This window comes from Drosophila kikkawai, chromosome 3R (genome assembly GCF_030179895.1).
Source record: "Drosophila kikkawai strain 14028-0561.14 chromosome 3R, DkikHiC1v2, whole genome shotgun sequence".
NCBI lineage: Eukaryota > Metazoa > Arthropoda > Insecta > Diptera > Drosophilidae > Drosophila > Drosophila kikkawai.
Window position 1 is genome coordinate 14,107,604 of NC_091731.1, and position 21,910 is coordinate 14,129,513.

Sequence of the window (21,910 nt, forward strand, 5' to 3'; positions counted from 1 at the left end):
TTTGAGCTACTTTTATAGGGTTCTAAAAGGGGTTTTATGGCGTTTAGAAAGGGTTAAGAAAGGGGGAAAGGGGGAAATACATGAAAACACTAGATATTATCTAATTTATTAAGATAAATTGGTATTATTTTAAAGCCTTATTATTATATATATGTAATTTATCAACCTAAATTTTACTATAATGCATAGTAAATATAATATTCCTGTTTCCGAGGGTATCCCATCTTCGAGAGAACCGGAGTTAACCACAAATCACTGCTAACATGTTTGACAATTGTCGTTGGATAACGGCTAAATCGCCATAAAAGTGGATTACGGCCATATAGAGGGCTCTCTTGCCTTGTATTACCATGGCTGCTGTGGTTGTGGCCTGGACCGGCTTGGCTTGGCTTGGCTATGATCTCGCTGGGGCCTAGTCCTGGTCCTGCTCTTGGTCCGGTGTTGAAATAGTTTAAGGCAATCTGCAGACGGGATTTGTGGCCAGCTCGTCGAATAATACCGCCCGGGACCGATTGCAATCTGGAGCTGTGTACATAGACATTCATCCATATATATACATGTATATATATATATATATATATATATATATATATATATATATATTCATGTGCCATGACATTCTTGTACATGAGTCATAAATAATGTGCAACGGCATGGCCATGGCCAACGTCACCCAGACGTGACGACGCCTCCTTGCCCTTCGGCTCCTCCTCCTCTAGAGGCAGTAAATATTTTGAGGAAAAATAATTTTGCCAAGTTAATTTGCCATTTCCGGCGACGGCTGCTGTCAGCTTCCGTTTTGGCAGGAGAGGAGCCGGAGCCACAGTTGCACCTGAGAGTATGCCTAATTGAATTTCGCATTTGGTCGAAATTAACGGGGAGTGCTAGAGAAGAGCCTGTTTTTCAGTCAGTCACATTTTTTCTGCACTTTATTTTGGGCACTTTGAGACAGACAGGGGTCAGTTCGGTTGGGAACTTTGCATTCTGTGCGTGCCAATGTCTGCGCACTTGAAATTGCCAATGGGGGATGAGGCTGTTGGCACTGCTGCCTGTCCCTGTCCCTGGAACCAGACCCATGCGTCTTCCAGTGGCGCACTGAACGTCAAAATGCGGCCCCGTTGCCATAAAATTGCCTGAATTTAGCGCTAGGTTGCCGCCGTTTCTCTAGCCCATCTCCAGTGCCTGGCAGCGGTCCAGCCTAGTCTCCGTCTCCGTCTCCGACTACGACTACGACTATGACTATAAGCTCCCTTCCCAGTTGGCATCGCCATCTCCATCTGCGTCAAGTGTCTTTGCTCTGGGCTTGTTAATCTACGAGTGGCTGCCTCTGCTCCTGTTGTTGCTTCCTGGTAGTGGCTGTAGCTCCTCGGGCTTTGTTTTCATTACCGACCAAGTCCACATGGCGGCCTATTAAATGCAAAATGTGCAGACAGCCAGAAAGACAAACGGTCCCCTGCTCCTCCCTAGAAACTGGCCACCACTGTCATGAGAATTAAATATGCAGCGAGAGGAGCTGCCCAGCTCCCTCCCATGGCATGTGGCCGGGTTATTAAAGTTAATTACAATTTTTCATGGCATTCGTTTTCTTTTTTCCCCTCCCTCTCTGCGGCTCGTAACGATAACTCAGAGTTTTTTATGCCGTGTCCTTGGTTTTGTGGCGATTTTTCCACTCTATTAATTTTCGCGTTGATTTATTTGCGGCATCGGCATCGCGTTGCCTTTGCTTCCTTTGTTTACAGATTGCACAAGCGGCAGCGATCGCCATGTGGGCTAAATTGAAACCGAATCGATGGGAGTCGCTGTGCTGGGACTGGGCCTGGCCATTTTCTCGGGGGAAAATCCAGAAGAGGAGCAGCAGCAGCCAACACGCAGCTGGGCTGGGCTGTGTTCCGGGCATGCTGTTTCTATTAGATTACATGAAAAGCTCTTTGATTATCTGCTGATGATAGTGATCGATGCTCGAATTAAACGGCGAGAGATGAAAGCCGCCTGTGATCTCGTTCTGGGGCATTGAATGCAGATAACCAGGCATCAGAGAGGGGAAAGCATAGCTGGGAAACTGTAGTTATTATTAAAGAAATGTGTTTAGGCTGTAAGTAGGCACTAGGAACCATATTAATGGTGCAGTTTCCATTTTGAGATTAATGTTTCTTCTTATTTAATTATCTTTTAATAGTTTCTTAGCTAAAAACACATAACTCATTACCATTTCCCTTTTCTACTTTCTCCCTCAGCTGAAAGCGACCTGCTCACCTTTGCACAGCGCAAGCAGCACTTCGAGACTGACAAGTCATTCCAGGAGCAGCTCTTCACCGGCGATACCCGGCCTCTGAGCGTGCGCCAGCTGTACACGGAGGCCGGCAAGGAGCTGCCGGCGCCTGCCATTGCCACGGCTGGAGCCCTGGCCTCTCTGGCCCACTCTCAGGCCTTGACCCCTCCAAGATCCATCTCCTTCAACGGCGAGGTGCTGTCCAGCGATCACGAGATCCTGCAGCTCAATGGATCCGCTTCGGCGGAGGATCAGCTGCTGTGCGTGTCCGAGTTCGGCAATGCCAACCGCAAGCTTCGGACGCGCATCGATGCCGAGATCGAGATACGTTTGGTGAGTACAGGGAACGGGGGTAACTACTGGTTGCCAGGTAACTGCTTACTGCTCCCGGGTAACTGGCCACCGTTAGACGTCTCTTGGAGTTATGCTTGAAGTTATGCGTTATGCATAAATAATAAACCAGACTGGACCGCAAACTATGACGACCTCGTCGTGTGTGGCTGCCACCACCCATTCCATTCCATCCCATCCCATCGCCAGCTGTGTTGCCTCCGAAAGCTAATGCCAAAACCCCCTTCTTCTGCCGGCCAACTGTCGTCCCAGCATTTGCTCCACAAAGCCGCACGGCACCCAATCATTGTCATGGCTGCCGCTCGGAGCTGGTGGTGATGATGATGATGAGGAGCCAGGAACGTGTGGAACGAGCAAACAGAGACCACACACAGTCCCAGCTCCATCAGGCATCTGCTAATGGCCAACTAGGAGCAGCCGCTCGTGGCATGACTCCATCAGCGGCCGCAGCAAATCATTTCGAGTTAGTTGGCTCGCTTTAATTGCTCAACAACCGACGTCCCACGCCATTGTGGCTTTGCAAACTATGAGGCGGCAGTTGGGAACTACTTACAGCCGGCACTTGGCTGGCATAAATCCATTGAATCGTGACAGTTTTATTGGGAACTCTTAATTAGACATACTTTGGGGAATTTTAAAGGGTTACAAAGCGATAGGAATACTTTAAGAGTATCAGAACCTTGTCTCAACCTCTTTATCCTTTTGAACACAACAGATTTTCTTAGTCAACGAGCTCTGTTTTCTTCAATTGAAAAGGATATATAAGTATTCCGGATTTCATTTCATTTATTTTCCATTGCACGTCGCCAGCTCTTTGAGCTCATATCAGAAAATTGCAGTTAATTTGAGCTAACGCGCTTCACAGTCGTCCCATTTAGCCGGCGTCCTCGTCCGCGTCTTTGTCGTCTCTTGTTTATCTTTTAGCCAGGCCATTAGATAAGCTGTGCAAAGACAAACAGCCAGCGGGCACAGACAACTGCCAATGGCCAATAGCTGCAGACGACGACGAGGATGGCTGGAGCAAGAGCAGCCACATCTCGGATCCCTGTTCAATAGGTTGCCAAACTTGTTTTGGCAAAAACAACGTCGGCTGTCAATCGCAGTCGACTGTCGCCAAACCGCCTCACACCACTAGTTCCCAGTCCCCAATTCCATTTGACGGCTGGCTCCAGCTTTAGCTCCAGGTCCATTGCCATCCTTCTGTCGTCTGCTCCTTAATAAAGTGACTTTTAATCCTTTTCGCATTGCGTTTGACGCTAGTTAGCCGCAGCATTCCGCTCTGATACACCCCAAAGAGATCGCCGAGAGAGGAGACGCAGAGGAGTATCTTGGACGTCGGCCTGGCCATTAGCGCTCTGCGGTTTATTGGCTACGGCAGCAACTATCTGCAAGATGGTCAGGAACGACGGGCCCATGGCTGGGTGGCTGTTGTTGACGGCACTTAAATTGCATTATTATATACGGCTCGACATTTATGTGCAAATATTTTATCGTTAAAAGTTGGCCACTGTGGCCCCGCTGCTGCCAAAGAAATTTAGCTGCTTCTGAGGAAAAGGAGAAAGAGCCCAGACCCAGACCCAGACCCAGATCCAAATCCGGATTCTGGCTGTTTTTACGGTCCGAGCTGCCTCACTTTGGCCATTGGAAATCTAGCTCAAGTGCCTTTTTATGTAGATTTCGGTGGTGTGGGTGGCTGGGAATTTTCTTGTGGCCCCATCCCGCAGATATTGTTCAATTGCTACAATTGATTCGAGCCTTGGATACCGAAAATCAAATGAAACGATTGCGCTTTTTCTTTATGCGCGTAATTCACTTAAGAACGTCAGACAATTTCGAATCTGGGGAATGTTTTCCAACAGACAGCGAAATGAACACTGAAAAATCATTGAACCTTGATTCGAAACTAGACCAGAGCAGCTCGTCCATTGCCCTTTTTTAATGCTACCCTATCTAGCTGGCCCCGCTGTCTGCTTGCCTTTATTGTTTTTAATTAGACTGATTGAATTTCGATTCGGTAACGGAGCTCTGTCGAGCGCGTGCTCGCCCCACACATCCTGCCACATTTTCGGAAGATTTAAAAATCGCATGTCCCGCCGCCATTTGCGGAAAGCATAGAGAGTGTGTTTGCGCAAACATGGCGCAGAGTGGCAGCTCGCATTTCTCATAAAGGGATGTTCGTGACAGGTGGCCTACCTACCTCCTGGGCGACTAATTAAGGACCGACCTGTTATAGGCCCTGGGCAACATGAAGCATACATATCGCCGGAACATAACACAATATATATTTTTGCATGCCAAATGCTTAATTAACCCAATGTTTTAACTCTTTTTTTCCATTTGCTCGTTCCACTTTCAGCCCGCTGCCATCGAGGATCTGCGAAAGTGGACATCCAGCGAGGCGCTGGGTGATGTCACCGTCACGCCGGATTGCATGCATCACGTGGACACCTCGGTGAGCACCTCGCTGGTCATTGGGGATAATGGCGTCCTCACGCCCGCCCTCTCTCCGTCCGTCCTCTCCGCCGATGCCGTCGACGCCCTATACGCGCAGAATCTGAGCCAGGCGGCGGACAGCTCCCATTCCCACAGCCACCATCGCCAGCCCCAGCACCAGCTGCCCAACGATATCAATAAAGATGTGCCTTTGAACCATCGCTTGCCTTCACCCGAGGAACAAACCAAACAGATTGCCTTAAAGTGAGTATTATTTATGTAAGAAAATGAAATTTAAGTAATTAGTTATTTTACCAACTAATTGCCAAGTATAAGCACAATTCTATGTATATCTTGGGGAACTTCTAAAAGTGTGTAAACTAAACTAAGCTCTAAGTATACTTCTCTTTATCAACCGTTTTCAAAACACTGTGTCTGGTCTCTATTTCCTTCTTCTTTGCTTAAATTCTATTTTGCTTAAATTCAAAAACACTGTTTTAATGCGTTTTTTATGCAAATCTCGCGGCAACTATTGTTTGTTTGCTTTGTGTTTCATGACGCACAAAAAGAATAGCCATAAAAACGGCTGTTTGTTTTTGTTATACAATTTTTCAACGTTCGATTGTCTGCGTTTCGGGGCACGAGATGTTTGCTCAGCGAGCGCATCGGGCGAAAAAAAGTTTAAATAAATTAATTCAATTACGTATGAATATTTACAACGCGGCCGCACAATTATGCAAGTGTCGCCGACCCCTCGCCCTGTCCATTTGGCCCCCCGATGCAGCCAATCCATTGGCCCATTCATTGGCCCTGGGGCACGCCCCGCCGACGTGGCTGCTGTCCCGGCTCCATGGCTCATTTGTTGGATTCGACTCCGAAATGGAGCAGCCACAGACGAGAGCCGTGTTCACGCTCCACCGATTTGGAGCACGAAATATGTGGCTGGCGTATTAAAGCGTAAACAAATTGTTGTTTGGATAACCACAAAAGTGCACTCCAAACTGTGTGAGGCTCGCATTCCCCCTGTAAATCGATCTGGCCACAAAAAATATATGCATACATGTATACTAGCACTGAGGAAAATGTATTTGCATTTGAATTAAAAGGGGGGTGTCAATAATAGGTATATATTACTATTCCTATCTACTCAACCAGTTTATATCCCCATCTACTTAGAACTATTTAGAAGACATAAATCCCTAATATACCCACTACTTAAACCAACTAAGAAAGTAAGCAAAAATGACAGATTTAAAGAGTTTTTGAAGTATATTTATCGTTGGAAAATGGTTTATTCTTATAAAAAATAATCCCCACCTCTTAAGTTTACCCAATAAGCATGATTAATTGCGCCACCAAACTAAGATCTTTGCATTATCCCACCCACAACAGATACCCCGCCGAAGTGATTTCGGTGAACACCAGCGGCAAGCACTTCCAGCGGATGTGTGCGGCGCGCAAGTCAACCAGCGGATGCTATGCGGCTGGAACCGCCACCGCCGCCGGCTCCTCGAGCAGTGCCTCGCCGGAGAACGGGGGCCAGGCGGAGGGCAACAACCTGGACGACAATGTGCAGACGGTCAGCCGGCGGTCAAGGTCGCGCAAGGTGCGTGGCAAGCGGCGGAACACGATAGCCGGGATCGATCAGAAGGAGATCCAGGACGCGGCCAATGGGTATGTACAAGAGTCTTTCGCCAATCTCCACCCCCCCGTTACTTCTCCCCCACTTTCGTTCGCCTTCCGAACTGTGTACATAAGCCATACTAAGCCTACTGTACATACATTCCGCCCATATCTGCGCGGATTCCATATATCGTACTCCCACTTGCATTTTCTTACGAGATTATTGTGATCAGCCACGTCAGCTGAGCGATTTGTTATGCTGTTTAGTTTTCTTCGTTTCCTAGTTTTCGTGTATTTTAATTGCGCCTTTTATTGTTTAAACAAACGCCTAGCGGACTGTACAAATCAGAGCTGTGATCTGCCCATTAACTACCTGCCGTATATATACTATATCTATATTGTTTGCCAAATAGCAGCACAAATGCATGCCACAATCGAATGTGTCTAAATTACAAACTAAAATTGAATGTTGTACAAAAAGAATTGTAAATAAATTGTGTTACTAGCCGTACGTAATTAGAAAACTTAGCAAAATTTAAATACTTTCAGCTGCCTCTTTTGCGAAATTGTTTTCGAAAAAGCCTTAACGAAGCGAGTCTGCAAAAACAGCCTAACAAATTAATCGATTTTCAGCGCCACATTATGTATCTATCTACCTATCAAAAACTATCAAATTCCTGAACAAAGTACATTCATCCCATACACATACAAGCACACCTCACGTACACCTCATGATCCATCCGAGACAGTCACCCCCGCGTGCATAGATACATCCTGGCCTCGAACCACCCACACAGCTTGGCAACATTTGTTGCAGCAACAACACAGCGAGGGCAACAACCAGGCAACCGCAGTGCAACATGCCGCCTTTTTGGCCAAGTTAAGTCAAGTCGGTCGCCGGTCGCCCGTCAGTCAGTCATTCGGCCCACTCTCGGGCATTTCCCTACCGCCGCCGCTGCCGCTGCCTGCGCATCATCAGCATAAATCATGCGAGAGGCTGGCTGTGTCTCCATAGGATTTGCCCAGGCACGATAGCAGCACCGTCGAGATGTTTTTGTTCGGGCCTCGATGCCTTTTCCTGTGCCTTTTCAAATGGCACACACGACGCCTTTTGCTAAAAGTTTCATAAATCTTATTTTGTTTTGTTGGCCCTGCTTCTTGGCTCTGGTTGGCGTCTGCCCACCAGCTCCGTCTTCGACTGCAACTCAAGCCCAGTCCCGAGCTCGGAGACGGCGTCATTCCATTTGACTGCGCTCCACATACAACATATATAGGCAACATGAAACCCTAACTCAGCCACACACTCACTCCACGCTATGTGTACGTATGTATGCCCCATTATGTCAATGCTGTTCAATATCTGTGCGATCAGCAGTCGAAAATGCGGAGCAAAGCGAAAACTTTGAGCCCCCGTCCAGTAGTTGTCAAACTGTAAGTGCATTTCGTGATTTTTTTTAGTACACATAGAGAAAAGGGTAGGAAGTTGTTTACTAACAAGCGATGTCCCAGAAGTGATATGGTATTTATAATCACTTTAAAAACTTTTTTTTTAATTTTAAATTCTTAAATAAAAAAAGTTACATCTTAATGTTAATTTTATTAAATGTAATATTTTGGGTTTTGATGGAGTCATTTCCGACCCTATAAATCATACGTATTTCTTGATCAGCATCAAAAACAGAGTCGATCTAGCCTTGTTTTGCAAAAGGTTACATCGTTAAAATTGTCAAAAATTTACAAAAAATTTAATTTCTTAAATTTTTTAATTCATTTTGGCATTTTGGGCTTAATTAAAAATTCTACATTGTTCATGTCTTAATTTAGATAAACAGAAAATTATCACAGATTCGTAAAATATCTATTTTCTATGGTAATAATGAAAATATTATAATTATATAATTTAATTAGTACATTAAAAGTTACTTGTAAATCCAATTTTTAACCGTTAGTTCCCAAACCCTTTCTCGCTGTGTACAAAAATTGAGATTCAGTGGAAATCTTTTAGCAATGACTGCACTTTGGGCCTCCCACTCCCAACAAATCCCCTTGATTCAACTTGTTTACTGGCCCAGAATCGAAATGAGTCGAATTCTTATCGCCAATATTGGCCCCTCCATCCCTCGCTCGGTACCTCCCCGCATGCTTTTTTGGGGGGAAGAATTCTGGGAGAAATACCCACTCGTACACTCGAATATTTAGATGTTGTTGTAATCGCCACTAATAATCCACGGAGCAGCAGCCTCGGAAAATGAAAAATATAAATGTATTCGGGAAAATTAAACTTTGAACTGTGCCATTAATTAATTTCCACACTGACTGTTGTTGTTCCATTGCTCGTGTGTGTGTGTATGCATCTGAGTGTGCGTGCGTGAAATTAACCAGAACCAGAAACATAAACCAAAAATCAGATCTGAAAATCGCTCACAATAATTTCCATAGAGGAAGGCAGTGTGTACTACACTCTGAATCTCAGAATCTTAGAATCTACGAATCTCTTATCTGTGTCTCTGCCTCATTCCCCCACATACCACATCTGTCTCATCCATTCATCATTACCAAAATGCTAACCGAATACCAAACATATTTTCTTTTTTATGTTCTCTCCTAAAAAAAACACCAAACATTTGCACAAAAAATATCCAAAAAACACCCGAATTATTCCACCATGTAATACAGCAACGGGGAGTCCAAGAACGCCTCGAATGCCACATCGCCGGTGGCGCCGGTGCACCAGGCTGCCACCGCCGCCGCTGCCTCTTCAGACGCCAAGAAGTCCAAGAAGTTCGGACGCAGCAAGTCCAGCGACATCTTAAAAAAGGAATCTGCTGCCTTGCCCTACGACAAGGGCAAGAGCACGCTCACCCGGCTCAACTCCCTGAAGCAGTGGGGCCGCAACCGTTTCAAGTTTATGCAGCGCGCCGGCGAGCTGGGCGACCAGCTGGACACCAGCGGCTGCAGCTCGCAGAACAGTTCGGCGGAGAAGGCGGAGCATGGATCGCCAGCGGGAGAGGCGCCCAAGCGGGACATCGACGACGAGTGTGTGGTGCACCATTTGGTGGCCCAGAAGAGTGAATCTCGGTTTTCGCACGAACGAAAGCCCTCGTATTCCTCCTCAGAGAAGAGCATGAGTGTGTCCAGCAGTGGTCAGCTGAGGGGCAGGCTGCAGCTCTCCTCCGCCACCGCTTCCGGTCCGCTCGGAGCGGCAGCGCACGTGAAGATGCGGGAGACTGCCACGCTGAACAGGCAGCGGCGCAACGGTCTCCACGCTCTGGCCGGCAAGGAGGAGCAGCCCCACTCCTCGAGCGGCAACTGGAGTGCCAGCTCGGAGTCGGGCCGCGCCTCCATCGGCAGCGAGATCACCATGCAGCCCAAGTCGAGTGCCTCGAGCACATCGCTAAATGTGTCCAGCTTTCAGCCGGGCGGCGGAGGAGCTAGCAGTGGCCCGCCCTCGTCCATGCTGAGCCGACGCCGTTTCCTGAACACCTCCGCCTCGAGCAGCGTCACCAGCGAGGGCACAGCCACTCCGGAGCTGCAGGCAGAGGCCGGAGCCTATCCGGGCCACCTGGACGATGAGACCAGCTCCGCCTACAGCTGCGACACCGAGGGCTACTACACCTCCTTCCACATGGACAGCGGCCTGCGCACCCTGAAGGAGGAGGAACCGTCGCCAATGCCGGGCACGCCGCTTCAGGCGAGCCTGCACACCAGCAGCTACTCCTTCGGCAGCCAGTCCAACCAGACGGTGCTCAACGCAGAGAGCGAGTATGAGCTGTTCGGCAGGGGATCCACCTCCACCACGACCAGTTCGGCGGGCACCGTGTGTACGGCCCTACTGAGCGGAGCAGCCGCCGGGCCGGATGTGCCCGAGCGGAGCAGCTCGCTGGGCAAGCACAGTGGCCAGAGCCGAAGCCAGAGCACCAGTGCCAGTAGCAGCACGCTGGAGAGGAGCTACAGCAGTAGCACCATCGGCAGCACCCTGGAGCGCACCGGCACGATCAAGCGGAATGTAAAGATGTCGCCGGCCAAGAACGGAGGCACCGAGCTGGAGACCAAGGAGGATCAGCAACTGGAGCAGGATCAGCAGCAGCAGCTGGAGTTCTCGGAGAGCTCCGATCTGGAGGGCGTGGAGCGCATTGAGCGGATTAAGCAGAAGACGGCCATCAGCTCCAAGCGGATACCCTCCATGTGCATAATCACCCCTACGACCAGCGACGACGACGAGCACCAGACCATGGATCCCAATCGGACGCTGACCAGCCTCACCATCGAGGTGGACCATGAGCAGGACGGCGACGATGAGCCCGAGCAGAAGACGCCGACAAACAGCAAGGACCACAACCTCAACGAGCTGAAGCAGACGCCCACGAAAGCCCTTAGCGGCATGTTTGAGAAGCTGCGCGTGAAACTGGTTCCGGGCAAAAGCTCGCCCTCAAAGAACCAGCTCCAGGTCCAGGTGCCGCCCAAGCCCAAGCCCGCCAACGCGAGTGCTGTGAATGACGACGAGCTTTACGACCTGGCTGGCGAGTACGTCACGATAGCCGACATCAGCAACAACAACAACAACCACCATCGACGGCCCAAGGCAACCGCCACGGGAATGGGCATTTACTATTCCAATGACATAGTTACGCGCCGTGCCGTCGAGCCCGCCGTCTCCGAGTACGTGTCGCTGAACGAGCTGCCCCAGCACTTGCGTCGGCATGCAGTCTCGGCCAGATCTCCGGCGGAGAGCCAGGAGAGCCGCGAGAGCGAGGCCTGCGCACAGCTGCCAGCCACAGAGCCGGCAGCTGTCGCCCGCTCACAGCAACCACCACCGCCGCTCGGCAGGCAGCAGCATTCCAGCTCAGCCGGCGGGGATGGGGTGCCGATGTACGCGGAAATCGGCGAGCTTAGCGAGGAGAAGCCGCTCGTCTCGGCCAGCCGTCGGCTGCGCCCGAACGCCGAGGGGAGGGTCGTGTACGACTCCGACAGTTTGAAAAGGCGCAAGGGTGCACACACCACCTTCGCACCTGGGCCGTACGTGAAGGAAACCGAAAGTGCGCTTCTCAGTGCAGAAAGTGCAGCAGCATCGACAGGAGCAACAGCATCAACAGGAGCAGCATCAACCGAAGCAGGACCCATACTAGCCACCACTAAGAGCGCCAAGCTCCTTCTGCTCAGCGGCGGTGGACTACTCGCTGGCAACCGAAAGGTGGCCAATGTGAGGCCCATTGTGGCCAAGAGCCCGCTCAGTAGGAACAACAGCGGCGGCGGCAACGGCATGGCCGCCTATCAGGCCACTAACGGAGCAACGGCGAGCAGCTACCAGGAGCAGAAGCAGCTCCTGGCCAACCGCACCAATCCCTTTTACGAAACCATTGCCGCGCCCGTGGCCAGCCTGATGATGCCCTCGCCCTCGGGCAAGTCCAACTCATCCACCGGCTCCACGGCCACCAGTTCCTCCTCATCGGCCTCGGGCCACTCCGGCGAAGAAGGTAAGCCCGAGCAGCAACCGTCAGCCGTCAGCAGCTGCCCCTTCGCTTGCCCAACCAAGACCCAACCCGAACCCAAAACCACATCCTCAATCACGTCCCGCTCCCTTGTAAATAACACGCTACTTTGCAACACTGTCAGCACAGCAACTCTAACAGCAGCAGCCGCATCCAAGAGCACCCCCAATAACCATGTAGTCAGCAAGTCAGGGGGCAGCATATCAAGTGTAAGGGAGCAGCATCAGCACCGTCAGGGCCCCAAAGATTGCGAGTCGAAAGTGAGGGTTGCTGAAATGGAAACTAACCGTTTGGGGGATGTGATTCCACCCACCGAGTTGGTGGGGGGCGATTGTGATGGGGATGCTGGGGAGCAAGTGCCACCCCTGCCGCCGAGGGCGAAAGTAAGTGGCAATGCCCCCGTGCACACCCACCCTCTATCGATTGACCCAATTGCGCTGCACTTCGCCAGCAATGCTGGCAATCCCGGCCAGCCGCGGGCCGCCCTCAAGCGCAACAACAGCTACCGGCTGGCCAACGACGAGCTGAAGCTGGAGATGAACAAGGAGAATCTCTCCGCGTCGTTCGGGGCCGAGAGAGCACCTACTTCGGGTGCAATGCCCCCGATGCAGCACGCAACAAGTTCCCTCCGCTTGCGCAACCTGAGCAACCTGCCCGCCGCCTCACCTGGCGGCGGGGTGACAGAGCGGCGGATAGCCAAGTCTTTTGAGCGGCTGGTGGACGAGTTCTCGCTGTCTCTCACCAGCAGCGGCGACGATTCCTCGTATCTAAAGAACAAGTCGCTAGAGAACTTCGATGACTCGCCCGCCCTGCTGCAAGAAGCTCCTTCGGCTGAACAAAAGCCAGACGAGCACGCCTCCTCGGACGAGTCCGAGGAGGAGGAGGCCCCGTCTTTGTCCCTGCCAGCCAAGTACCACAAGTCCTTTGTGGACAGCGTGCTGTTGCGCCCGTTTAAGATTATTCTGCCCAGCGACGAGAACGGCAACCGTCGTCAGCGCATCCTACAGAAATTCGAGGTGACGGAGATATGGTAGTTGGGCGCCTAATTGCCCAGACTGACACGGCTCAGATCCTTGAGCCGCCACCTCATTAAAGTTGCCTGCACTTGGCCGCAGGCGTGCGTGTTCAATGGGCCGAAAGGAGGTCTATTCCGGGGTTCAATGTCCAAGCTGGAGCTCCGCCCACACACTAGATATGCTGCTCAAAGTCTTGCTCCTCCGACTGCTACGCCAGCTGGCTTGCCAGAAATAAAACAGTTAACAAATAGTAAACCCACTGTTTATACAGACTGAAGCTCGAGATTTTTAACCAGAGACTTGACTCATTTCTAAACCACTATTATTTCAATCAAGCTGTGTGTATAAACAAGATTTTAAACCTTTTGTTTTGTAATTTATGTACTTAACTCTTTTTTTGTGTGTGTTTTGTCCTTAACCTTAGTTTTAGTGATTAATAAATGTTACTACTTGTTCTTGTTTACCCATAAATACGTCTGTAACTAATTGTAATTAACATAAACCAACACAACATGAAATTGATGTACATTCTGTATAGTTTTTTGCACCGTTCACACGTCTTGTACACCGACACATATACTCAATACCCATAATTACCACGATTTGTACTTAATCTTAGGTTTAGCCCACGCCTGTGTTGCTAATTTTTTGAGTTATGAAACCGCTTTGCAATTGATTATTCGCGATCTGTGGACGGATGGTTGTGAGGCGTGCAAAAGACTTCTATGCCGATTGATCCCTAACCCAGCCTGTGCTTGTGTGTTTGTTCATGTTACAGCATCGTAGTAGTAGTTTTTTGCACGCTCCTCCTCCTCCTCCAGCTAACTAACCCCCCGTAGTGGCTTGAAAGATTAGCACATGGCGCCCAAGCAGTTAAGTTCTCGGCTAAGTTCAACCCTCACATTCCATAACGAAACTCAATCGTAAGTAGTGTTTAAACAAAAAGAGAATAAAACGAAAAGAAACGAAAATTCGGCATTGACATTATCATTGGCATTTGGTTTGTGGTTCGTGGTTACGGCATCCCCGCACTCATAGTCAAGCCATTCCATCCAAAAGCATCCAAGCATCCACAACCACACTCGCACTGCACCCCAACCAGCCATATGTAAATACTCGCTCGGGCTCGGGGGATTTCCAGGTAATGTCATCGCACAGGTACGTATGGAACTGCTTGCTATGTTGAACGCTTCTCGATAGCCGAGTCCTGCCCTAACCATCCGCACTTGAAACCGCTTACTAATCGAAAGAAAGAAAGAGTGGAGTCCCAGACTGTTCCCTGCCAGTGGCTAATCCCCGTCTCCTTCTTCTATATCTTCCTCTCCCAGGGTATCAACGTTTCTCTAATATCTATGAGCAAGTGCAGCCAGCACCGAGCACAGAGCCACAGGGAGATGACACTGCCACGCCCTTCCAGCGCAGTGCGCCCATCTACTGGACGCTGCAGAGTAGGCGGAGCCAGCCCAAGGTACAGCCCACTGCTGGTGGGGTAATCTGCCGGGATGACCTCTATGCCACGCCCATTCGCAGGGCCGACCGCCTGCCCCGACCCGTTGCTACGGCGGCGGCGCCAGCAGTAGCAGCCGATGGCAACCGGAGCAACATATCGCCAATTGTGCCAAGGAACCGCAGCGGGGCCTTCCTCACCTCCACGCCCACGCGGAGCGGAGAACTAGAGAGCACTCAGGTGCCCCCCATGAAGCAGCCGTCGCGCAACTGGAGCGATGACGCCCCCGAGCGACTCAACACCTGCGCGGATCGCATTGGCCAGAGTAAGACCACGCTGATGGACTTCAAGAAGCTGCTGCTGGCCAAGTCCGCCAAGGCGAGTCCTGTTCAGAGGAAGGTCTCCGCCGTGGAGCTGCTGAAGAAGTCCTCCTCCCCGGTCCCAGCCACAATCACGCCCGCTGTGAAGCCCACTGGAGCTGGTCAGAAGGTGGTTGCGGCGGGTGCAGGAAAGCCCACGATAAACAGCAGCCTAAAGCTGCTGGACCTAAGTGGGTCTCCCAAGACGTTCGCTAATCGCCGGATGCTTCGCCAGGGCCAGTTTGGATCGCCCTCCAAGACCTTTGCGCCCAAGATGCGCGGTCCCGTAAATGTGGTGGCTGCTGCAGCGGCCCCGCCGCGAACGGACATCATGTCTAGCACGATAATGGAGGCGAACAGCGAGGAGGACCACTCCAACACCAGCGGCGGATCGCGGGCCAGCTCCGAGGCGAAGGAGACGGCTGTCCTCTCCAGCTTCGATTTGAAGAGAAACTTCTTTCTGCAAACCGAGGAGAACAACTTCATGCGGGGCGAACTGAAACCCAGCTTTGCCAGGACGAACGGAGGAGCCGGCGTAGCAGCGGGAGCCAGCGGTGAGGGCAACAAGTACGTGGCGGCTCCGGTGGCGAGTACACCGCCGCTGCCCTCATTTGAGACGGCATTGTAGAGCGGGTCTAACCCAAAGGAGAATACATATTCCATAAGAAACGATACCATAATCGAGAAAAGAGCAATTCCCTTCCGTAGCCAAGCCGAAACTGCATTTATTGACGAACGGAACCGACGACGACGAGTCAGAAGCGATGCTACTTTATGCAACATATACATATACATATATCACTATATATACTTATACATAACGCCCTTATACAATAAACTGTATTTTTTAACTTGTGCTGCTTGTATAAACGGAGATGTTTTATACACGAATACGAATCGTCTGTACACCTACCATACAATCTACATATTTATTTGTAATTTTACGTTATTTATTGCAACTATTGTATTACGCTACAACACGCATTGCATTGCCCCTTGTTTTCGTGGTGCAAACACTTGTACGTACGTCTAAAGAACTAAAGAAAATCGCTTAAAAAATAAACACACATTGGATAACATAATTGGAAATGCTTGGAACTTCTTATTAAAGGGGAGGGTGGATTTTTCTACATTTGTATATAGTAGATATAGTTTCATTTAGATTTAGTTTAATATTTGTTTTTTAGCTTTTTGTGCATTTATTATAAAGGAATGTAAGTATTACACTTTTTTGGCTCACAAATTCCTTAAATATAAGGTGCCATTCCATACCGATTTGGTAAGTTACATGTTTCAGCCTTTTTGGCTTCGAACAAACTCAAAGCCACCGGAACTGCAAAATGTAATGGAATAAATAATGATAAAAATCCACGCTCGCTTTCGGTTAACCCCTGCGAAACAGTCTATTTCTGTTTAAATCCAGCTACGTCCCACACTGCCGGACCTCCGCTTGGTGGACTTGTCGCCCAAGGAACTAGCAGCTTGATCCTTGCGTGGCAAAACGGGTGAGCTTCCTGATCCTATATTCCGTATCAGTAGCTTGAGGCCTCGGGCCTGAGCATCGCTGGCCTGGCTCACGCTGTTCGCCTCGGAGGCGATGATACAAAAGTCGTCTACGATGTGGCCAGGTGGACTGATGTCGAAGGGCAAAATGTCGCTAAGGCTCTGCTGGGGACGATAGACGCTGCGTCGCCGTGAGGCGCCATCGCCACCAAGCGAACCAGCGCCCGTTGCTGCAGTTCCCGACTGCTGCTGCTGCTGGGATAGTTGGTGCATCTCCTGTTGCATTTGGAGAAGGCGGGTGCGAAGGCCAGTGTTGTCGTCGCTAAGCCGCTGCATAAGGGCTGCCTCCTGCTCCGCGCGAACAAACGTTGGCTGCGGCAGGCATTGGTAGACGGTGGTCAGAAAGTTACGTAGGGAGAGAAGCAATGTGTCCTGCCATTGCTTCGTGAAGAACAGAGCGAAGGTGGGCGACTCCTCGGCATTTCGGCAGAAGGGGAAGTCTAAAAAGGAAACGAATCACGTGAAATGGGCGTTGGCCTGGGGAGTCATGCATCTCAGCCTACAGAACCAATCCTTCCACTCGCTTTGCTGCTGCAGCTCGCCTGCCATCTTGTTGAAGAACTCCGACACCTTGTCTGCTCGGTTGTTGCTGTAGGCCGTCACCAGGTAGTACTTCAGGAGGCTGTTTTCCAGCTTCTTTACAGCTGGAGCGATTAGCCAAAGGTTAGTCGTTTCGCTTGAGATTCGAGAAAATCGAAACCTTACCCACGGCGTATGTATGTTCCAGCTTAGAGAACAGATTGTTGTCCAAGTGAAGCCATAGACTGCGAACAGCCTGCAGGTCGTAGGATTGAATGGCATTGTTAAACTGCTCCAGAATCCGCTCCGCTCTGAAGTGCTGGTCCTTCTCCGTGCGCTGCTCCAAGTCGAGGGCCTTCAGCGTGCTGGAGAATCCACGGAAAACCAGGTATTCCCTGAGCAGGTTGTCCAAAAAAGCCACTTGAGCCATTTCTTCGTTGCAATCTAAATTTTCCTAATGTTGTGATTGTTAGTAAAGTGGCAGAGTGACCGAACTACCCAAAGGTGTTTTAGTATATTTATTAAATTTGAATTGCGGTATATTTAACGGAACGAACTTTTGAATTTTGTAAATTGATTTATATAAATAACGGTAATGTTTATATTTGTTTAGATGCCTTATTATTTCATTAAACAATTAAACTAAATTTAATAAATATTCTTAGCAATTTAAAAGGTAAGTGAATTATATAGTAGTAGTATATTAATGTGATGTTACTTATCCCACCCAATGTTCTTGGAGATTATTTTTAGCTTACCAGAGAGCACTTCCATGCTATATTTAAACGAACATGTCGGAAGACTAAGGAAACCATTAGTTGGGCATCGCTTAGTTCGCTCCCATTCGTTAAATGGCCAACAACGCTCGCATCGAGCACACGTCCCCAGAGGGGCATGAGGGGGATGCTACCTGTGTGGCGTACTTCAATGGCCAGCTGTTTTCCGGCGGCGCCGACGGTAAAATCCGAGTGGGTATATCGCGCTTCCTCGCTCTGCTACGGGGTGGTCCCTTCAATCCAACTGTCTGTCCCCCTTGCAGATCTGGTCGCCGGAACTGCAGCTGCTGGCCACCGTAAATGCCCATGAGGCGTACATCTACTGCATGGCCATCAACCAGCACGGAAAGGTCTACTCAAGCAGCTGCGACGGCCAGGTGCGATTCATGCTGCCGCCTTACAGAGACGCTGCCGTGCAGGAGCTCTTCCGATGTGACGACGCCATCCAGGCCATGTACTGCGACGGCTCAGTCCTATACACAGGCGATGATAAAGGTGTGGTGACCACCTGGAGCAACGATCGCATGCTCTTCAAGTACAATCTGGTGGAGGAGGTCAAGTCCCTGGCCGGGGAGCAGAAGCTCATCTATACTGTGCGCGACCTGGACGTGGTGGTGTCTTCAGTTAGCATAGGAAAGTCTGGAAAGTACACTAACAAGGCTGTGATCCCAGGCAAGTCGCCCCTCCTACTGCTCGGCCCGCTGGTAGATGGAAATCGGAGCTTCCTAGCCTTCCCCGATCGCTCGGGAATGGGCCTTCAGCTGGTGAATAACCTGCCACAGAAGAAATATGCACATATATGGCAAATGCCGGTAAGTCCATTAATGAGGTGAGTGCTTAATGAGGGATAATAAGTGGATCTGCACATTTGTTTCAGAACTGCCACGAGTGGATTGTGACCTCCATTTGCGGGGACGAGGCATTCTTGTACTCCGGCGGCTACGACAAGAAGGTCAAGGGCTGGACCGACCTAGGATCCACACAACCAAAAGCTTTAGGCGAGGTGGATGTGGGCAGTGTCGTAAATAGCGTATGCTGTGGTGACAACAACATGGTGTATATTGCCACCAGCGACGGATTAATACGTGCTGCCAAGTTCGTATAGCCTCAATTTTAGTTTTTAAATTGTTTTAAGCGGTATAATCAGAGCTCCCTCAAGCCTCACTGTTTATCTCAGTAAAATGATAGTCCTTTAAATGTTTAACAGTATTTATTAAAGAAAAGCAGTTTCTTTTATGCCTTGGACCTACACTCTTGCTTGTGTTCCAGGCTGTCAAATCCTACCTGAGCCTCGATCCAGCTCGCCACTGAGAGCAGTAGCTGCTCGTTGAGGCTGTTGCTCATCAGCTGCAGGCTCAGGGGCAAGCCCGTTCGGGAGAGGCGAATAGGTATGGACACGGCGGGAATGCCTGCCATGTTGGCCGGCTGCGTGCAAAAGTCCTGCACAGCGCACTGGTCCCTGTTGGTCAGGGAGGCAAAATCCTTATAGAGCGGAGCCTCGGTCAGAGTCGTCGGGGTGAGCAGGATGTCCACACGGTCATCGGAGGGAGAGGACTGAAACACTTTGGCAAAGTCCTCGGCGATCAGGCGGCGCACCCTCAGCGCCTTCTCGAAGTAGTGGTCGTAGTTCCTGCGCAGCAAAAGGAAGTTTCCCGTAAGAATGCGCGTCTTTACCACTTCATTGAAGCCCTCAGCCCGGGACAGTGCGTACAACTGCTCCGTGCTGCGCTCATCGGAGGCCCGATGGCCGTACTCAATACCGTCGTAACGGGCCATGTTGCTGGCCACCTCGCACTGGTTGAGGATAGAGTACACGAAAATACTGGCCGCCGTGTTTGGGAGCGAGACCTGGCGCACAGAGGCGCCGGCGCACTCCAGGAGATCGGCCACCTTGGACCACGTCTCCAGCACCTCGGAGGAGAGGCCCTGACAGTGGTATTCCTTTGGTATTCCGATTCGCACTGAGCTCAGGTCTATTTTGTCTACTTCCGGCAAGTGCAACTTTGTGTATGGCTGTCTGATGGTAGTGGAGTCCAGCCGATCCGGTCCAGCCACTGCGTTGAGGACCTCAAGGCAGTCGCTAACGGAGCGAGCGAAAATTCCAGGCACATCCATTGAGTTGACTAGCGGGATGAGACCATGGCGGGAAACCAAGCCGTAGGTGGGCTTTAAGCCTACCACGCCACAGTAGGAGGCCGGATTTCGGGTGGATCCCCCTGTATCGGAGCCAATTGCGCTGAAATAGAAAGGCGAATGGATTCATATTTGAAATGTACGCCAAAAAATGACAAAATATTGTAGAAATAATAATGAATATGTTAAAATAAATAACCGTCTTGATTTAAAAAATAAAATATTTTTAAATACAAAGTTTCGTTAAAAATACCAAGTCATCCATGGTATAAAAAAAATCCACAGTTGGAAGACAGTGAATGGGCAGCACTGACGCACAGCTGATAGCAGGCGACGAACGGCCACTCTGTCAGAGATTTGTGCGAACGAGGAAAACTTGATTATTTACGAAAATTGCGAACTAATTTGTCCCCCAAAGCGATGTCTGCGCTCTTTCGTCTGACCAGCCGCGCCGTGGCGCTGCAGCGTTCCCTGGTGGCCAGCCAGGCGGCCACTCTGCGCGCCAGCCGCAGCATCAAGACATCGCCAAAGAAAGATGAGACCATTGTAGCCCCCACCTCGGTCACCACGGAGGACTTCGCCAATCCCAGCCCCAAGAACTGGCAGAGCTATGGCTTCGACTACAAGGACCAGGCCGAGGATCGCAAGGCAACCAAGTCGACGTTCTTCGTCACCGTGACACTGTGCCTCGTGTGGGGAACCTTTTACTGGGCCTACCTGCCCGACACCCAGTTCCGCGACTGGGCCCAGCGCGAAGGCTTCCTTGAGCTGCGCCGCCGTGAGCAGGCCGGCGTTGATTTGGTCAGCCCCGACTACGTGGACCCTGCCAGCATCTCGCTGCCCTCGGACGATGATCTCGCCGACACAGAAATCATCATCTAAACATTTAGTGCTCTATCTTAGTCTGTTATGTAATATGAATGCGGCTGGCGGCCAGAGCGGTGTTGTGCGGCCCGTCCGTTAATAAACTGCAAGTCTCGGCGTGTAAAATGCTGGCTTTACATCTTTTGGTGCATAAAATCAAGTAAATATGAAACTTTTCGTTTCTGACGCGATTGAGGTTAGGGGGAAAAACGTAAACAAGCTGATGCTCACATAAAGGTACTCACGCATAGCACAGTCCAGCGGCCACAGCGGATGCAGAGCCTCCGGAGCTGCCTCCAGCAATGCGCCAGTGGTCCTGATCGAGGTCCTCGCTCCAGATGTTCTTAGTGGGACCGTACAGCGAGTCCACGGTGCCGGCGCCCATGGCAAACTGATCCATGTTGGTCTTTCCCAAAAGTACTGCGCCGGATTGCTTCAGCCGGGAGCAGACGGTGGCATCATAGGGAGGCACAAAGTCCTGGAGCATCCTAAAAGGGAAAATTATAATGAGCTTAAATACGTATTAGAGAAAATCCCTTGTATTCCTACCGCGAGGCACAGGTAGTATGCACATCTTGAGTGCAAAAATTATCCTTGACAGCAATGGTTACTCCGTCCAGGGAACCAAAAGGCTTCTTATTCTGATAGCGTCCCTCGGATTCCTGCGCCTGCTGGAGGGCCTGTTCAGGAGTGAGCCGTATAAAGGCGTTTAGTGTCTTTAGTTTGAGCGCATCCTCCAGAGCCTGTTCTGTCACCCGGCGAGGAGAGCACTGACCTTCCGCGTAATTGGCCGTTAACTGAAATATAAGCAGTTTTATAACAGTTTTGGCTTGATTATGTATTAAACCACCTGCTTGATGCTCCACTGCAAGTGTCTCCGCATTTTTATGATAATAATTACGAGTTAATTAACCCGTTTCTTGAGCTATCCCCGGAAGAATTCATAACAAATAAATTCAATCAGCACAATTGTTAAGCTTATTTGGGATTCTTATACTTAATATCTGGTCACACTGAAGCTCATGGGCGGTACAAAGGGGTTTAATTAAAATTAGCATAACTTAGCCA

General features: G+C 50.1%; 5 protein-coding genes across 7 annotated transcripts in view; 3 read left to right on the plus strand and 2 right to left on the minus strand.

Annotated features, from left to right (window-relative positions):
- Nucleotides 1-16,076, plus strand: part of gukh (NHS actin remodeling regulator GUK-holder) — a 39,843-nt gene extending 23,767 nt beyond the window's left edge. Inside the window, exons 2-6 of one of the 3 annotated variants that reach the window (XM_017180792.3) lie at nucleotides 2,235-2,602; nucleotides 4,977-5,317; nucleotides 6,446-6,727; nucleotides 9,353-12,150; nucleotides 14,510-16,076. In XM_017180792.3, coding sequence (XP_017036281.1) covers nucleotides 2,235-2,602; nucleotides 4,977-5,317; nucleotides 6,446-6,727; nucleotides 9,353-12,150; nucleotides 14,510-15,615 — 4,895 coding nt within the window. In that variant the 3' untranslated portion in view covers nucleotides 15,616-16,076. Of the gene's footprint in view, nucleotides 1-2,234; nucleotides 2,603-4,976; nucleotides 5,318-6,445; nucleotides 6,728-9,352; nucleotides 12,486-12,518; nucleotides 14,488-14,509 lie in introns of those variants that run through there. The other 2 variants (XM_070286180.1, XM_017180793.2) reach the window with 2 other exon arrangements.
- Nucleotides 16,054-17,577, minus strand: LOC108084546 (WD repeat-containing protein 91). Its single transcript, XM_017180794.3, has 3 exons — nucleotides 17,256-17,577; nucleotides 17,054-17,194; nucleotides 16,054-16,990 (listed from the first exon to the last, which is right to left on the minus strand). The coding sequence occupies exons 1-3, from the start codon at nucleotides 17,497-17,499 to the stop codon at nucleotides 16,401-16,403; spliced, it is 975 nt and encodes a 324-aa protein (XP_017036283.1). The 5' UTR covers nucleotides 17,500-17,577; the 3' UTR covers nucleotides 16,054-16,400.
- A 133-nt stretch (nucleotides 17,578-17,710) lies between these two features.
- Nucleotides 17,711-19,059, plus strand: LOC108084619 (F-box/WD repeat-containing protein lin-23). The gene is made up of 4 exons (XM_017180905.3): nucleotides 17,711-17,745; nucleotides 17,823-18,037; nucleotides 18,109-18,657; nucleotides 18,723-19,059. The coding sequence occupies exons 2-4, from the start codon at nucleotides 17,921-17,923 to the stop codon at nucleotides 18,948-18,950; spliced, it is 894 nt and encodes a 297-aa protein (XP_017036394.1). The 5' UTR covers nucleotides 17,711-17,745; nucleotides 17,823-17,920; the 3' UTR covers nucleotides 18,951-19,059.
- On the minus strand, nucleotides 19,037-21,849 carry GatA (glutamyl-tRNA(Gln) amidotransferase subunit A, mitochondrial). The gene is made up of 4 exons (XM_017180904.2): nucleotides 21,693-21,849; nucleotides 21,392-21,639; nucleotides 21,088-21,330; nucleotides 19,037-20,081 (listed from the first exon to the last, which is right to left on the minus strand). The coding sequence occupies exons 1-4, from the start codon at nucleotides 21,723-21,725 to the stop codon at nucleotides 19,079-19,081; spliced, it is 1,527 nt and encodes a 508-aa protein (XP_017036393.1). The 5' UTR covers nucleotides 21,726-21,849; the 3' UTR covers nucleotides 19,037-19,078.
- NP15.6 (NADH dehydrogenase [ubiquinone] 1 beta subcomplex subunit NP15.6) lies at nucleotides 20,274-20,968 on the plus strand. Its single transcript, XM_017180906.3, has one exon. The coding sequence runs from the start codon at nucleotides 20,399-20,401 to the stop codon at nucleotides 20,858-20,860; it is 462 nt and encodes a 153-aa protein (XP_017036395.1). The 5' UTR covers nucleotides 20,274-20,398; the 3' UTR covers nucleotides 20,861-20,968.
- Nucleotides 21,850-21,910: the final 61 nt, after the last annotated feature.

Excerpts from the sequence above, each read along its gene's own strand:
- LOC108084619 (XM_017180905.3), top strand. The coding sequence starts at position 17,921 with ATGGCCAACAACGCTCGCATCGAGCACACGTCCCCAGAGGGGCATGAG. Across the intron at positions 18,038-18,108 it reads GCGCCGACGGTAAAATCCGA|ATCTGGTCGCCGGAACTGCA; the intron begins GTGGGTATATCG and ends TCCCCCTTGCAG. Across the intron at positions 18,658-18,722 it reads CACATATATGGCAAATGCCG|AACTGCCACGAGTGGATTGT; the intron begins GTAAGTCCATTA and ends CATTTGTTTCAG.
- GatA (XM_017180904.2), bottom strand. The coding sequence starts at position 21,725 with ATGCGGAGACACTTGCAGTGGAGCATCAAGCAG. Across the intron at positions 21,640-21,692 it reads TGCAGTGGAGCATCAAGCAG|TTAACGGCCAATTACGCGGA; the intron begins GTGGTTTAATAC and ends CTTATATTTCAG. Across the intron at positions 21,331-21,391 it reads CATACTACCTGTGCCTCGCG|GATGCTCCAGGACTTTGTGC; the intron begins GTAGGAATACAA and ends TTTCCCTTTTAG.
- LOC108084546 (XM_017180794.3), bottom strand. The coding sequence starts at position 17,499 with ATGGCTCAAGTGGCTTTTTTGGACAACCTGCTCAGGGAATACCTGGTT. Across the intron at positions 17,195-17,255 it reads GGAACATACATACGCCGTGG|CTGTAAAGAAGCTGGAAAAC; the intron begins GTAAGGTTTCGA and ends TAATCGCTCCAG. Across the intron at positions 16,991-17,053 it reads CGAGTGGAAGGATTGGTTCT|ACTTCCCCTTCTGCCGAAAT; the intron begins GTAGGCTGAGAT and ends TTTCCTTTTTAG.
- NP15.6 (XM_017180906.3), top strand. The coding sequence starts at position 20,399 with ATGTCTGCGCTCTTTCGTCTGACCAGCCGCGCCGTGGCGCTGCAGCGT.